The 18,012-nt window shown below is 41.8% G+C and overlaps 1 protein-coding gene across 6 annotated transcripts in view; it reads left to right on the top strand.

Annotated features, from left to right (window-relative positions):
* The first annotated feature begins 1,220 nt into the window (after positions 1–1,220).
* The window catches only part of LOC107274768 (hemicentin-2), a 156,655-nt gene continuing 139,863 nt past the window's right edge, over positions 1,221–18,012 (top strand). The window contains exons 1-3 of one of the 6 annotated variants that reach the window (XM_025091968.1): positions 1,221–1,491; positions 2,486–2,540; positions 4,155–4,691. In XM_025091968.1, the coding sequence (XP_024947736.1) occupies positions 4,598–4,691 (94 nt within the window). In that variant the 5' untranslated portion in view covers positions 1,221–1,491; positions 2,486–2,540; positions 4,155–4,597. Of the gene's footprint in view, positions 1,550–1,581; positions 1,721–2,485; positions 2,550–4,154; positions 4,692–18,012 lie in introns of those variants that run through there. The other 5 variants (XM_025091967.1, XM_015754264.2, XM_015754263.2 and 2 more) reach the window with 5 other exon arrangements.

The following is an 18,012-nucleotide window of genomic DNA, read 5'->3' as shown; positions in this document are numbered from 1 at the left end:
TGGAAGGTAGGATATTTTTCGGATGGAAAAAGGGTGGATCATGGAAACAAAATTTTTGTTTGAAGCTCACCTCTTTTTAATCAATGATTTGATATTGGATGAAATTATTCTCGTAATTGAAAAATAGACACGAGCTAGATATATGGTTTATTTATGATATCGACATGATGTAAAATATAGCTAGCTACACTCGAAGCCATATGATATAATATGTTGGTATGTTTGAGCATTATTTAATCGGAAAGCACTTCGTTGATATATCATAAAATACCTATGAAAAATTGGCACGATTATTGGTATACGTTTTTTTTTTCATTTCGTATTGTTTTAGCGAGTGCGTTCTTTTTTTTGTATCAGGTAAATCGTTGTTGACGATCAGATATTATTGGCTGAAATATCATTATCTGTAATAATTCTCTATATTCATGTAGTTGGGCAATCGTAGCTCTGAGCCACATTGTCGTAATGTGTATTCATCCATTTATTAAGGTCAGTTCTGAAGTACTAGGAACTCTTTGAAAGTACCATTTTATTGCTAGCGTTATTAATACCTTTCCTCTTTATAAGACACTTAATTTTAGTTCCGTACCTTAAGAAATATTAGCCGTAATACGGCTGCCGTGACGACGAAACGGTTGCACTATATCAACCAACGAAAATTACATCTCCAACGAGGATGTTAATATCAGGAAAGTTTATCGCCATGGAAGTGAACACGAGTTGTTCTTCCTTAGTAAAATGATAACTTGAAACAGTTGGGGGGGTCCATCTCTGAATTTTGATTCTACATGACATGAATTATTTTAATGAAAATTTTCATCCTTTAAACTCGGAAGTAAAAATTGCCCAGTCATCTTTGCAGCTGGTAGTCAGATTACGTTAAACCGAGTCCTTGATCCGTGCTATGATCGTCGTAAAAATTCATTTTGTCCCGAAAGACTATCTTGAAGTTACAACTTTCAAGAGTTCAACGACAAGGATAGCGGCAAGGTGCAATCTCGATCGTTTCCGTAGTCCCTCTAATTGTCAGTCAGTGAGTGGATGAGCGCGTGGCGGCTCCAAGTGAGGTCGTAAAGAAAAGGAGAGAGAGAGAGAGAGAGAGAAAGAGAGAAAAAGCGGGTGCGCAGACGATGGGTTGCCAGGACGTTGGCAGGGTGGAAGCGGCTAAAGCGCAGGGGTTGCTGGAGCGCGGGTGGTGGTAGTAGAACGGCGATGGTAGTGGTGGCAGTGAGTCCCCCCAAACTCCAACGGCGCTCTGCTCAGTTCCGAAAGCCGACCTCGAGCTGAAAGCACATCTCGCAGTTTACGCTCTGGGGTTTCCTCCGTGTTAAGTTACGGGCGGGTGTATCGCTCGTATACAACGGGGGTTAACGCGCGGGTCAACCCAGGCTCGTTTATTCGAAGAACGAATCTTGATTTTCGTAAAATCTTGCTTCACGTGACATATGGTGTGACAATCTTTTACAGGCATCGCCTAGGATCTGCTCCGAGGTGTGGATCGTTATTAGTGCTTAAAAATACACGAAGTAACCTATCGAAGTGTCGGACTGTAAAGTCATAAATTTTTGGATACAAGAAAGAAACGCTTGTGTGATATTCTCGCTCCTGACATAAAGAATCATGAAATTTATCGACGAAGACTCGTCTGCCTCTTAGTTTTCGGCGCGCGAAAAGTTTTCCTCTGGCAAATATTTGTTCACTGTCTGTCGTTCTTTTCATGGTTATTTCCAAAGAGCTATGGCATTTTGAGATATTCTAGTTTTGTCGCCTTTTCATACTTCTTTTTTATGTCTCCTCGTATTGATTCTGTTATTTTAACGGGCTTGAAATTCGCGCCCATTCTTTACGCCTTGTCATACGGGAATCGAGCGAATCTCACCTACGTGCTTCTTACGCAAGCTTCTTTATTCAAACTTTTTACTCACGCGTTATCCTATTCTGTACTTGAAAAAGACTTGTTCGATTTTTTCACTTATGACAGAGAGCTTGGTTGCCCGTAATGGGAATCGGTTCATGGATCCTCGTTCTCTTGATGACTCTGGCGTTCCGCGGTAATGGGGATAATTGTGACTCGTGGCTGTTCGGAAATTGATGTTTACCTTGCTGTGTTACTTGATGAAACTTTTTCATCGGTGTCGGACTACTGTATTTCGTTGCGGTCTGGGGTTCTATTTTACGTTATGTTTCTATGATCGTTGACGGTAACACAGGAATGTGTTTCTCTATTTTTTTACGTCAATGACGCATGTACAGTTCGCATACGTATCGTGTCAAGTATTCGCGACTCTGGTGGTTTGCCTGTTATCATTTTATTTGAAAAAAACAAAAAACAAAGGGACAGCTCTGAACGAATTCAAATTTACGTAAAACGAATCTCAAATCTGTCAGTTTCGTGAATTGACACGAGGGCCACGATAACACGTGACAAATATTAAATATTAAATGCTATCTTTGAACTTTTTTTACCGTATATCGATCTCCTCAGGAAGTTGCTCACGCCGAAATGACAGTTTTTTTTTTCAGCCTGAAAAATATAGGGGGTGCGTCCTGTAAGATTAATATCGATAATTAATTATCCTGTTAAATTAATTATATAATACGTATGTGCTGTGTGACACGGGACACGTTATTACTGATAGGAATGTTCCATTTAACACGTGCGTTGATTATTATTGTTAAGTTTCGATAGACGGCATACATTCGGCTAACTGACTGACAATCCTGCGTAACTATTGAATATGCTTGAATACGAAATAATTAGGCTTAATGAATTTTGAAGATTTAATCGCACTTTGAAAATATTCATATTTGACGAGTCTACAGTATCGTTATATATACATATACTAACCAAGCAATTTTCGAGGGGCTACACTGAGACTTAAGAAGACGAGTGAAATTATTTTCACAATTGTAGGAGGTATTAGGAGTAACGTTTTCGGTCTTTTTCGGTTGCTTTGATGTCTTTCATAATTTGCGTGGAGAAAATAAATGTACTCTCTCTTTAAATCGAACGATATAAATCCGAGAGCGCGAAAAGAGAAATGAAATTAGAAATTTTTAATAAAACATTTCGGATCGTCATATAATATTAGTGTATAGTCAAGATCTATTATGTTTGGGTAAACGCATATATTATATTGGCATATGACGTAAGCACGAAAGATAATAATAACTGATGCGTTTTTAATCGATTCAATTACTCTCAGATCGCATCCATTAACCCATTAATTCACAAGTACCCCAGTGCACATTGCTAATCAATTTAAAAGGGGTCAAACGTTTCTGCGAGAGCTGCAAATGATTAATTCGTATATAGTAACGCTTGCGTAACCCCCTTCCTCCCTCGCATCGTATCGCATGTTTCAGCAATTCCCGTAAAACATCAAAGCCGTAACTATTTCGGACGCGTGCCTCGGGACGTCAGTTCTAATTACCGAAGTTATCTTTCCCGACGATTCTCTTATTTTCTACAGGATAGATTGAAGTGATCGACGAAGATTTACCAAGGGGGCGGGTTCGCTCCAGTAAAAAGAAAGGGAACAGTAACGCTCCACGCCATTGATATAGAATGATCCTCGCGTTTGTTACTTTAGCACGGGGGAATTATGGGAATTTTATGTGACGTTAGTAGCGAAGTTTGTCGTATGGAGCCGCGAGTAGATCTACCGCGCGTTTTGGTTCCTTCATAAATTTATTATCAGGGACTCTTCTCTAAGTTTTATGGACTCTAAATCTCAGTAAAATTCCAGCTCCCTCTTACGTTCGAAAACCCAAAGTAAGAGAGAGAGATAGGAAGAGTTTGATAAGTGTCTAAACGCCCAATAATAGGCGCCACTGTGTACAGCCCTGGGAAACTGCGTCAGCTGCTCTTGGACCCATAACGAACTTTTCGCATGGCAGAGTCGTAAAGAGGAAATTAAAGTGAGGAAAGTTACTTCCTTTGGCTTACTTTTATTTTTTTCATCCCTTCTCTCTACGACTATCTAAATTAACTCCCAAACGTAACTTGGATAAAGCAACATCCCCGCCGCACGCAACAACAAAGGCTACCCTCTGTATAAGGCAGCGAGATAGCAAAGGAAAGAGATATAGCCATTTTGATTTAAATTTATCGTCACAAATTATTCTCAACAATTGTTTATTAATATACGTAGGATGGAAGTACAGATATGGAACAATGTGAAACACGGCAAGGGTCAATTACCCACCTCCTAATTCCGGCACGGTATTCTTCACGCGTATGCATTCATTGCTGATAAGCGTTATCGAGGTGAAACCTGAAAAAAAAAGACTTAGCACCGTTATAACCAATGCCGCGTAACACGTGGTGAACCTGGTCGAAGAGATCGTGAAATATCGTGCCATGGGAACTTAGTACGACGTAGAAGGTGCGTGTCCTGATGTTAAGGTGCTGGAAGGTTCAGTGAGGTCAGTCAGACTGTCGACGCGTGACCAATAAGTGATGTCAGTGAGAATCAGCACGTACGCGTACAGAGAGTGAAATCGTATTTTGCCGCATTACATGTTGTAATAATACAAATATAAGTGTTAAAAGTGACTACTGCATTCGGTAGAAAAAGTTCGTAGGGATGCCGTGATGGGGTGCAGCTCGAGGTCATTCTTCGTAGCCACATTCTTCGTGGGCGCACTCCTGTCGATTGTCCTGCTGATCGAGGTGTCCAGTGCTACACGTAAGTTGAAAATCACTCTAGAGAATATTTTTAAGAGAAAAGAGATAATGTGGGTAAGTGTATATGGACTTTTGTATATATATAAAAAGAGAATGAGAAAAAGAAGACAGAAACGACAAGAGCACGGAAGCTACGACCTCCTTTGGTTTCCCTCTGAAACTACGTTATTTCCTTTCTACTCGTGCATCGGCCACGTCGAGACTACGTACGATTTCTTCGATCCCCACGTTAACTTCCCTTGTCCTTTTTTGTTAGGTCACGTAGCAAACGGAGTGTTCGACACGTTCGGCATAATCACGAGTTGTGCCAGACTGTCCATCTAGGCGTGTATCCTTACGCGTACTAACCACTATAACGTACGATTTTAGACAGCGTACAGAGAATCGAGCCGTAGCACGGCAGGAAAATGTCTAGTGTTAATACGAAAATTAAAACGAAAGTGTACACGTCGGTATTGCAAAAGTGAAATACCCAGATGAAATGGTGTTGGTTCCTTCGGTCAGGTTTCAGAACAGAGTAAAAGGGCCAGGAAAATGTGATGAAATGGGACTTCTTGGCTATAGATATCTGCGGTGTATTGTGAAAAGCCAACAATAACACAGCGAGATATAACCTCTAGCTGGGTTGCCAGTCTGGCATGGGACGAGCAGCGGTACGGCTGAAAAGGGTGTCTAGTAGTAGGAAAGGATGAGCCGAGAGGTAGGAGAAGAGGAGAGAGAGATACGACGAAGGGTGTTGCGAGAGAGTGACGGGAGTATGACAAAGATAGAGCGAAACGGGCTATGGGACAGTCGGCCGGAGGGGTTGGATACTCTGTTGTTTTTATTAAGAAGGCTTCCTCTCGGCCGCTCCTAACAACGCCCTCATTGCGCTCATTTATTTCATTGTCGTACCAGTTAAGGCAAGTAACGATATAATTGTTATTTGGTGAGACACCCTACGAAAAGTACATTTATCTTGACATGATTTTCGTCTGGCGTTGAAATTAACCTTGGACAAAGAATAGATGAGGATTCTACGAGATTTTACGGTTTTTTTTCAGTCTACAGAGCAGTGCCACGTGACGACGGTTTGACGATCGTGCGCACGGCGATTACTAACGCTAATCGTAAAGTCAGTACGATCGAAATAGAGATTATGGCTCGAGCACCGTGATATGTTTTGGTTTCGTTAAACCGTTTGGCTTACGATCCTTGTAGCACGATTAATCGAAGGTAACGCTGTTTTGCACGCGCTAATAACTCAGCGTATATCCTGTAACCGATTTTATCGTATTACGCTTTTACGAACCCCTGTACTCTACGCTTCGCTGTTTCTGCTGCATTCGATTCCGTTGTAGTGTATATATCTCTCTCTGGGTTTTTCGTAATCGTAAGCTATTTCACGTTCGATAAAACGCAACGCGAGCCATACGCGAACGTATAGTACAGTAAATTATTTAACGAAAAGACAGTTATTTTTATGCTAGATACGATATTGATCTTTTGGATTTTCCCATTGAAATATTCGATAAACTCGGAACGCGCCTCGCATATATATATATATATATACATATGACGTCTACGGCGGGAGATTTAAACTTGCAATCACAACTGGAACCGACTGCGTGCAAAACGGGTTTTGTTTAAAGTGTCACAATGGGAACAATACTAAGTGGCACTTTAGTCCCCGGCATTATTATCACTCCCTATGCATATAAATTGCAAAAAAGTGTTAGACCTATTTCCCCGGATAAAATCACAATCGGTCGCTCGCGACATGCCCGACGCCCGCCTTTCCCGACTCCTACGTCCCTTTGTTCTCCGTAGTCCTCGACGCGGCAATTTATTTTTCCCGCGGCTTTATTTCGCGCACTTTACGAACGCCGCGTCGCAGCCGTCCGTAGATTTATGTATTTTCGAGGCTAGCAGTAGCAGCAGTATCTGCTTTATGACTCGGCAGACGAGCGAAATGGCTTCCTACCGTTTCTACAAGCCCCTGTGCACTCCCGCGGGAGTCCTTTCTGGCAACAAGCGCCGACCGTCGTACCAGCTAACGCATCGACAACTTTTAATGCTCCCTTTGATTTCCTATCCAGCTTACTGCGTTACTACTAACTTTCTCGTACCGTGTCTGAGATCGGAGATTACCTGGCAGCGCAAGTCTGCAACAAAAAGAAAGAGCATAAAGAGAGATAGGTAGATATGGTAAAAAAAAAAAGAAAAGAAAAGAAAAAAAAAAAAGGAAAAGGGGAGACAGAAAAAAAAAAAAAAAAAAAAAAAAAAAAAAAAAAAAAAAAAAAAAAAAAAAAAAAAAAAAAAAAAAAGGAAAAGGGGAGACAGTAGAACGAAAAGGGGATGTAAAGAAGGAAATGGTCCCAGCCACCTATTTCATTGACGTTGTCGTCGGGAAGAAGGCGTGTGTTGGTAAGTACCTTTTACTTTTACTTGTTTCCACAACGCCATCCAGATTAGGCTCACGTCGTTTCCTTTCCACCTCGGCGTCCTACGGGAATCGCCTAGAATCTCGAGGATTCTCTTGGGCACCTATAGCCCGCGCAAGTTCACTCTTGCGAATCCCATGTCTCTACGTCGGGATGGGAGCGAATAATGGCTCGGTGTGAACCTTCCGTTTTACGAGGGTGGTACCCACCCTACGTGTCCGATGTTGAATACGGGCATTATCTGTCTATAATGATGGCGACTGCACGAATTGATGATCGTGGACCATCGCATTATCGTTACATTTACGCTCGGATAAGCCCGTTCAAACCGCTCTGGATAAACTACGGACATACGCTGCGCCTGTGGGATTCCGTGCTTTGTCATAAAATGTCAGAGGCGCGCCATTTTATTGAAATGTTTGCGCAAGGGCTGCCCATTGTCTCGACGTTATTATTGTTTTCGCGTATTGTTTCGCGCATTGAACGGGGCTAGTCTAATTATCTTATCGCGCAGACACGATGCACTGGCTTTGTTATTATCACGAGGCAGATTGAATTTCTTTTTTTACGAAATTTCATTAGTCTTAAGATTTTGGATTTTTCACGCGTGCAAGTATCTCGTGTTTTAATGTTTCTTACCAAGAGGACTTTGGCTCTGATCTCTTTCGGCGACGTAAGATTTTGGTTAACTAGTGAAAAAAGTTCGTCCAGTTTATTTGGTATAGTATAGTATAGTTTTATTAAGACGCAAGATTAATTGTATATGCTCTCGCTATAACGAGTCATTTCCGGCATGCCGATTGACCCTGATTATGAAGTCTGTAGAGCGTAAGAACAATTCAGTATGAAGCAGCGAGCCGTTAACGTTAATGGCTATGCAAGGGAGACTACAATGAGACATTAGAAATAATAATTAGATACGTGTCTGAAACGTTTCTGCCTAGCTACCAGTCTCGTTAACTAATTCGAGGAAAGTCCATTTCGTAACACTCTTGAGCTTTGGTATCGAGCAAAGATTGCCGCATGAAAAATTGAAGTTCCTACGTTCGGAACCACGCGCAAAGGGTCTTTATGAACACTTTCGTTATTCTTCGACGTAAGAGGCTTTTGCGTGAAGTTATGCTGTTGTTGATTTTGACGTCGAAGGACGTCATTTTTTTCCTTTTGCGCGTGCAGCAAAAAGTCATCAGTAAAAATCAGGAGTACATCCGGTTAAAATATTCCATGAAACTCGTTATTTCGATAACGATTACACAATTGTTCAAATAACAGGCCTTCTGCTGTGCGACTGCTGCAATAAATAAAGTTTGTCGCGCAGAATTTTCGCTCGAGCGTGTACTCTGTTTATTTCTGATTAATTGAAAAAGGACGCGCGATGTATCCGTCTGCGAGATCTCTTCGTAGTAAATTGACTTTCCCTAGCTGATACAGACGGAGGGGAGACGCCATTGTGCGCCTGAGATGGGTTTGGTAATTATGCAATCTGATGGATGGTCAATCGAGCTGAAAATAATAAAGACGATAAATTACACAGGGTATGAAAATTAAGGGTAATTTTTTTCTTCCCAGCAACCTGACAATGACTCGTCTTACACGAGCTGTCTCGGGCCTCCCCGTTTCCCAGCCTCACGTCGGCGACTCAGTTTCCAAGTGACAGGAAGGGCCTGCATTCTAACCCTGGCCAAATTACCAAAGTTAAAAGTTCTTCAAAGGGGGGTTGCTGCTATTTGGGTGCCTCGTGGAAAATGCCGATTCGTTAAAAGTCGATAAGGGTCGCTTGCCGGATGGGACCTTACAGAAGGGACGATGCTTCGGCATCAGCAGTTATAGGCATTTATCCTAATTGTAATTGGAGAATTGGGATCCTCGTCTTCTTTTTATTGTATCGGGGCGAATCTATTGAACCGGTCACGATACTCTTACCATCTAACTTTCTATGTAGACTGTACAGTATATTCTGTGTACTGTATATTATATATTTACTATATACTGTACTATATGGGTAAGAATCATTTATTCAAGATCGTCTGAAAATTTAACCAGTAACCATCTATCCGCCTGTCTTCGCAGGACAAATTGTGACCCGAAATAATTGTATTGTCATTAATGAGTTTTATGGAAATTTTCAGTTGGGCGTTTCCACGCGCACCTATCGCACCCAGCGTATAACGAGATGCGTCAATGTTGCCGGATAAATTGTCTATGCTGTCTTTGTACCCGGCTGCTACCTAACTGTTACCAGTACGACCAGGACTCATTTGCATTTAGAAGGACGTGTCCTCTGTGTTTCTATTAATCTGACTTTTCTTCTGGCTTCTATCTCTTTCTTCCATCATGCATATTACCTGTCACGTTTTCCGACTGTGATTACACTTTTCGAATACATTGCCAAACATTATATATGTATATGTACATTAGCTACTCGGTACAGAAAGGATTACTGTACAGACGATAAGGAAGGATCTCGTATCACGTATTCGGCGACGTACGATGTACTTTGATAAGAGCAATTGGATGACAGTTGGTTTTGCAATTCCTGTCAAGTATAATTTTCACGTGCCAATTGTGACTTTGAATAAGATCTTTTACATGCGCGTGTCTACCTGAATTTAGAACTATGAAAAAATTGTATGGATATACGAGTAACGTTATTGGAAAATTAATTTCGAGAATTTTTCAACCTTTTTCGTAAATCTTCATTTTACATAAAAATAGAGTCGCGTACGAGAGTAGACACTTTTCTGTTCTTATTTCTTCCGGGAGTTTAAAGATTCGACCATTTTTCTAGCTGCTGCTCTTACACGATTTTCAATATTTCTCTTCGACTTCGAGTTACGACAGAAATCCAACAGCGCCAAGTTTCACTGTGGTGACTATATGCGGTAGTAGGCAAACTTATAGCAATATAAGTCTCAAGAAATGTACTAGCGATCAAGTTCAGGTGCACCTGAAAGTCCGCGAGCATAATGCACGCCCGCAAATTGAATTGCTGAGAAGCGTTACGACGCCTAATATATTATATTTCCTACGTGGTTCACTTTATGGAAAATTCTCGGCTCTTACAGTAGATATGAGCACTTTTTATTGTCTTCGAGAAATTGCCTTTTTATAACTATACAGTAAAGAATAATACCAACGCATGCAGATAGCGTCCATTACCTCATATCGGTATACCGTATAAAGTAGCGCTCATTTAGTCAGATTTCTCACCCTAATTGTCTTTTGTTTTTTTTTAAATAGTATTCAATAAAATACAGCATATATTAACATAGCATAGTCTGTATTAGCGTTGCTGTCACCGGAGTTTTTTAATACTTAAATATATTGCTGGTAACGAGTCTGACACTACGTAACGTTACTGATAAAACATTTCAACCCCATATATATCATGACATGATTTTTGGACTCAAGGCCACAAGGCGACTTCAGCTACCAATTCAGATAACGTTTTTGCTTTCTGGTTCCCTTCGAGTCGCCACCCTGCTCAGAAGCTACGCTTTCGGATTGATTCGTACAGCTACGTCAATGCTCTCGGAAATATTCCTTATTGTCGAGTCGAGATCGAGGTGCTCGAATCTGCCGTAGAGAAATCGTCTCGACGTACCGAATTGCCCGGCAGAGGAGAGTACCCGACGGAGACGTCTCCACGGACCGGCAGAGGTCCAGGTGAGGTACCGTCGCCTCTCCAGAGAGAGGCGAGGGGCTGTGGAGCGGGCGAAGATAGGGGTTTTGATACAGTTAAGGGCAGGGGAGGGGAACCCTCAGACCCGAGTTAAGGATCTGGTGTCCAGGTGTCGTCCGATGCCCTGGGGAAGCGGCTGTGGAGGATCTCCAAGATTCACGTACCGACTCTTATCAATTTTTTCAAATAAATATTGATAGAACCTTATAAAATATATCCGAGCAGCGTATACCCGTAATAAAACTTGCTATTAGCAATTTGTTTTTTGCTAAAGGCATCGAATGGTTTCACATTGATTTTCATTGGTTTGCCATTTATTATTCTTGGCAAATAATTTTTCTATGGGTAAGCTCAAGGTTTTTTTTTTTTCTATTTTGTCGCAAGAATATATACAGTGTGGCAGGAAGGAAAGATCCACCGGACAGGAGAAAATTGCATCGTGAATTTTACGAATCTCATTTACTGATTCGGATCTTATTCGTACGAGATAAGATAGCCGTGAACTCGATAAGAGAGATTCATGCACAGGAAGACAAACTTGCCAGAAAACTCAGTGTCTGTCCTTGTTCTACACTATATTTATCGCATGTCCATAGGATCCTCGATTCTATATCCCAACGTACCCAAGAGGACTAATAAAACAGCTTGCAATATGAAGATAGACAAGCTACTATCCTAGAATGCAGAGTTTACGTAATTCGGATCGAGAGAAAAATTCATGAAAAGAATACGAATAAATGCATGTATCCCCGAGGGTGGGTTTTCCATGCAGAAGCAATACGCTGGCTCAAGAAAAGCCCGTGGCGAATAAACTCGCATTACAGTTCCGCGGGCAAGTGATTTGTCGTAATTGCGGAATTTCCCCACTTCCACCACGGGCACCCTGGGACGCGTTAACTTAAGCGGCAAAGGAACAAATGAAACAGTCGATAACGAGGTTCGCGAAAAACAAAAGAAGAGCAAAAAAGATCGTAACTAATGCGAAGTCCGTATTTACTCGTTTTTTTGGTTATCTTTACGAGTGAAGATACAGCTGACTCAGCGAGATCAAATTTCTTCTGCATAGAGATTTTTTAATTAGTTTTTTTATTTCTTTAAAAAAAAAATCTTATTTCTTCTCACAGATAATACGTATCAGCACTCGACGCCTTAAGCCATACTTAAATGTTGCTACCTCCTCCGTGCATTGATACTTGTTGCTCTCCTTCTTTCCTACTTTCACGTTGCGTAATATTATCCAGTTTGAATTTACTTGACGAATCGCTTTTCATCTTGCTGGTTTCTCTCTACCTTGTTACCCAGTACTACAGGATCGGCCTTGTTCTCATCAATATGAATGCAGAATGTAGCACGGGACATCGTTATCGCTTGGGTTGCGGACGAGACAGCTCGTATAAAAACAATTGAACTTTTCTACGGAATAAAAATTCTATTGATATACCATCCCCTTCCCCGCCGACCCTGTAGTCAGTTTCATAGTCATGCGGTACGGAATATGTAACGGATTTGTAATATCAGTACGGACTTACCTGAAACAGTAAAATACTCGGTGTAGGACATTGTTGCCAGGTTACAATCCTCCATTTCACATGTATGTCTCAACTATATGGAATCACCTTAAAGCAGTTTCCATGGACACGGCAATGCTATTAATCGTTCGTTAGTTGTATATTTTTACGCAGTGCTTTTTTTTTGTACCCAGTACGAGTTGCTTTTAGAATTTTTTTTTATTCAAATCACATTCTTTTATACGCTTTTCCGCATTTTACGAATAACCGAAAATCACTGAAACGAACAACAGTATTGTACATATACGCCGGGGACAAGGGGGAGCAACGAGCGATTTTACGCAGGGATGGTTTTCGCGTATGCCTCTCGGGTCAAGGGTTTCCTAAGTGGATAATGGGGCTTTGCCCTGGTCGGTTGGATTTTCGGAATGCCATGGTTACCGTGTAAGACTCCAGGAAGGAGTGATCCCAACATCTTGAGATCTATAAGAAGGAGAGAGATAGTCTACGAGGATACTAGTGTTAGAGGCAGAGAGAAGTTCGCGAAGGGATAGGCCGTAAAGAGCTGCGGGATGGCGGAGACGGGAGGGGTTGCCAGAGTCCAATGGAGTCGAGCAAGCCTGATTAGTTCATCAATCAACAAGGGAGTGTTTACTCCTATGGCGTCCGATCAATTACTGACTGATCCACAGCGCTGAACCGAACCACTTTCTCTCTCTCTCTCTTCCATCGTTCCTTCGTCGTCCCAATCCTTATCCTACGCGGTCGATCTCAATCCAGAGCAATCCTGAGCCATCGCTCACCCAATTGATCAGCCGGAATGCTCAACTTTTACTTGTACTTTTCGTGTTTATCGCGTTTAGGCGCGATAGACCTGTTGTAATACAGTTATCGATATCTTGGGTTAACGTTGGATGAGGTTGTTCGGCCATTAGAGTGGAAGCAGTTGTGTTCTAGAAAGGCATTGAGAAATAGTTCGAAAGGTTCGGAGCAAAGTCTTTGTAAGTACGGATGATTGGGACTATGGATGCTGGAGACTCGTGGGTATATCCCGGTGGAAGTAGAAAAATTGCGTCTTATTCTATGACCGGATGTCCACTTCTGAAGGAATAGGAATTTTTTTTCTTGTCAATTAATTCTTTTTTTTTTTTTTAAAGATTTATGTTCCGTAGGAAACCAAGTGCTTGACTCTGTCAGTCTTGTTGCTGGGAGCTGCGGAGTTAAATAAATGGTAAATTTACAGGTCAACGATATTATTTAAATGTGACGAAATTTGAACAAAGTCTAAAATCATATGTAAAATCTTTATCTTCGATTCCAGTGAACGCCGATCGGATTTTCTTCTTTCGGGACCAAGTTCTGTTCTTTTGTTCGGCTTGTGTCATCAACCGTTAAATCGAGCTATTCCCTACACGGTCGATGGGACTACAACTTGTTCTTCGAAAAATCTTCTGCTCCACGTACGTTCGTGCTGGTAAATTTGTTGCAGGAAATATCAATAGCGAGGATACTGTGGTAGAAGGCGTGACTGCGAATCGTTTTCCTGACGTTGAGAGAGATTTTTATCTCCCGTTGAATAATGGCTTGGTACGCAACTGCAGTCGAGTACAGATATAGTAAAGACGATTTGACGATAGTTAAAACTTCTTCGAGGGACAGGGATAGGAGGATTCACTGTAGGACGATATCAATCTATGGCTTTCATCCTTGGGAATCTTTCATATGTCTCGAGCATTAGAAGTAAACCGAGCAGAAATCTTTTCACTTGGTTTTATACGGCTATAGAAGCGACGCAAGAACTTACAAGAAAACTATCGCGTCGCCTTGGGAAACTCAGTAGAAGTTGGCCTGTTTCGTTTTCTCAAGTTTTAACAGCTTTTACTCGTTAACGTAATTGAGACGGCGCAGCGGTAAGGCTACTCGCTCTCGTGTAAATAATGCATACTCCAGATGTCCGTTGGCAAGCTAGCGCTTGATGCTATCTGCAATTTACATGTAAACGTTCGCGCAAATATTGCCCGCCGGCATCGGACAAACTTACGAATAAAATCGATGAGAATCTCTAAATTCTCAAAGCGCGCCCGACATTTCTTCTCAAGCGCAAAAATTATACGGTATCATTCTAATTACGGTTAGACGTGCCGTGGTTGCATAATTACATAGAAATAGTTGGTAGATGATGATCGCACTGTGCGTATATATGTACACGTAGGTATAAAATAAATGTGCATTCTTCGCTATTCGTATTCCGGAAACGACGAAATCGGCAAATATTTCTCGCGCAAATAACTGGTACGGGCGATTCGTTGCTCGGAACTCAAATTGGTAAATTTGGATTGTCCTCGCTCTTTCTCTCTCTCTCTTCCCCTTCCGCCCCCCCTCTCTCTCTCTCGTCCATAGCGCAGCTAAATTTGCATAAACAAAACGGTCAATCTACTTTATCGAGTAGTCGCAACGTTGAAAACTCCCAGCTCTCTCGTAGATACATATACACGAAGCAGAGTACATGACAGATATATATACAATTCCCCTAGAAATAACTAGATGATGGTATCGCATGCCGCAATGCGCCTAATCGGATTCATCTCATAATTCGTGCGTCTATAATTCCGAAAAAAAATTTCTTGATTCTATTGCAAACCAGTGACAAGCACTTGTCGAGTTTACATGTATGCTACGGATATACGATATCGTTATAGCGTATATTGATCCTTACGAAGAATCGGTATCTAACGAGGATTTTCACGTCTGCGCATATAAATTCTTTACCGCCGTATTATCCGTAGGTACAATTTATAACCCACAGTAATACAGTACGCCCTCCGTCATAAATTATACGAACGTCGAAAAGCTATCGAATGCTATGCGGATCGAAGGCATAAAGTATACGGTTGATGTAGAGAGGCGACGTGATATTTTATTCCACGGTAAAGAATGGAGGAAGGAGGGTGTTTAAAGTGAAAGAGTGAAATGGAGGTTAAAATAATAGTGAAAATAAAAAAATTAGAAAATAAAACGCAGAAAAATACGAGAGAGACGCAGCGGTGGTCCAGAATAGGCCGGATCGAGATGCTGCAAAGTATTTCAATGTCGAGCATTAAACGCATCTCTCTCTTTCTCTCTCTCTCTTAGCGAAGCGAAACAAATCGGTACCGATATCGCAGCTCTATATCGCGTTCTCCCTTATTTTCAAAAATACTTTATTTTGCAGCAGATTGTACCAACCTATAGAAATAAATCCGGCCAGTTGAGCAGATAGTTGCTGCGATAACTCACGCTGGGTCCCTCTTGCTTCCTCTAGCAACCTTATTCTCTCCAGTTCAAACTCCTATTCTCTACCCTGTAACCACCCGCCGACTCACCCCTCTCACTCACTCCCCTGCAGACGTCCGACCTTCCGAGTAACCAGCGGACCAGCCAACCAGTAAGAGAAGCAACTCTCCCATTTACCCCTTGTCCATTCGGCACTGTATTCTCCTTCTCTCTCTTCCCTGTCTCTCTATTATATATATATTACTCTCTTCTATATCCTGTTTCCCTGTATACTCTATCCTTGTTTTTCTCGCTATTTGCCAATATTTTCGCGTAACCTCCCGCCGCCCGGCGGATTTCCAAAATTGCTGTTATTTTTCAAGGCGCTTCTTAAATCGCGATTGGGATCTTAACCGTGTGCGCGCTCGCAGCTCTTACCAACGTGACTACACGTATCCAGAAGGACCAGTTACCAACGAACCTCAAGAGAAATTTCTTCGGTCCAACTGGCAGCACATCTAAACCCTCCTACAAAGCTCGCATTCGTTTTCCACTTGGTTCGCAGAGTTTCACTTTTTATTTTATTTTTATTTTTTGGCATCAAGCCGCAATCCTACGGATACCTACGCTGCAAATCCGAGTGTGTTATTTTCCCGTAATTTCGATGGTAGTCACTTTTCACGGAGTTACAAGTGTGTTATTTTTACGTTCGAATATATACGAATAACAATACACTTATAAGTGCATAAAAAGTGACTACCACACATAAGTGATAGGGAATAACCACACTTTGCATTTGCACTGTATACTTAAATCTTGTTATATATTTTATGGCTGCTGTATTTATATGTAATATTTTTTTAGATATATGTATTTTTGACTAGAACTTTCTGTCATCCTGTAACTGCTAAAGGAAACGCACGTGTCGCCTGTAGCGAGATTCCTTTTATCGCGACTCACCTGGTTGACGTAGTGCTTATTCGTTAGGCGAATAAGGCACTTTGGGATCGATCCGTTATCAAGTAATGTACGTTGTTATATCAAAAATACTTATCAGCGCAACATCCAAAAAATATATTTTTTATATATAGATATATTTATATATAGACATACATAAGTATCATGTTCTTCTGTATGAATCGTTCTCAGTGATAAAATTCCTGGGAAAAACACGGATGAATGCCACGTGTGGTACACGTGATAATGGCGCTGTTCATTTTTCGCGAATATCCGACATACTCTTTTTTTTAGCCTTCTTTTCATTTTTTGCCATGCAAGAGAGCGGGGCTGTCTGTGGATGGAAAAAAAAGTGGGGAAGGACCGCGAGAGAGCCAGTGATCCAGAGCGGGGTACACGAGGATCGTGGGTGTATAGTGGAGAGAAGAGAAGTGCGAGGGTAGAAAAGGGACGAAGAAAAAAGACGAGGGTGAATCGACGGAAAGGAGTTCCCGAAAGAGAGAGAGAGAGAGAGAGAGAGAGAGAGAGAGAGAGAGGATAGAGGATAGAACGAGGGTGGATATCGATGACATATTTTCCAAGTTTCCCGCGGGGCTTTATAGCGCGGGACAACCCGAGGGTGGCTTTGGTTTTCCTAGTGGAAAGTGGATGCTGCGTGGATGCTGCGGCTGTTACGTCTAGGAGGCAGAGGAGAGCGTTGAAGATCGTGAGAGTGAGACGAATCTAAATTCAAATGAGGAGCGACGTACCTACACCAAAGCCAATCTCCCCGGTGTTATAGCTTCCCTTAGACCTTACCTCTAGGAGACTCGCCCTTCAGCCACCAGTATACTATATACATATATATATATATATATACACACACGTACCTCAGGTATAAGTCACCGTCTCGATAACAGTACGTCAATGTCATGCCGGAAACATGCTAAAGGTTGATGTGTTCGCGAAAATCTTAATATCATATCGACAACCTATGATGGAATGACACGCGTGTCATGCCTTCTAAGCACTCACGTTCATTCTCTCCTAAATTATCCTCAACAGAGTATATGTATACATCTGTATAAAATATCTATGCAGTAATATAGGATACCGTTCATGGTACAGTCTACATATGCTTGTTCCGTCAGCTCTTTTGACTCCCACAGTCGACGTGCCTCTATTCTCACTGGGTGTCTGTATCCCCTATAGCCTTACGCGAAGTATCCTTAAATAAGCGTAGCGGAATCCGCTACAAAGCTTACGACTTCCGGGATAAATTTCTTGCCGGATTCATCGAAATCGCGGCAAAGATATTTGATGAAAGGCCATATATATACCTCGACTGTCCCTATCCCTGCCGCGTGTACTATGGACCTTTCATTGTGCGTGCAGACGACATCGGTAGAATGGCCGCCGCCGCGGCGGAACTCAGTCAGCTTCCCGGCTGAATTTTTCTCTCCAGCATTTTTCCCTTTTGTTCGCGATCTTCGTATCCGACTATTATAAAGCAGCGAGCCA

Source organism: Cephus cinctus, unplaced genomic scaffold (genome assembly GCF_000341935.2).
Source record: "Cephus cinctus unplaced genomic scaffold, Ccin1 Ccin1_scaffold0101, whole genome shotgun sequence".
Taxonomy (NCBI): Eukaryota; Metazoa; Arthropoda; class Insecta; order Hymenoptera; family Cephidae; genus Cephus; species Cephus cinctus.
Note: the sequence above shows the minus strand (reverse complement) of the source record. Positions and strands in the feature narration are given on the sequence as shown.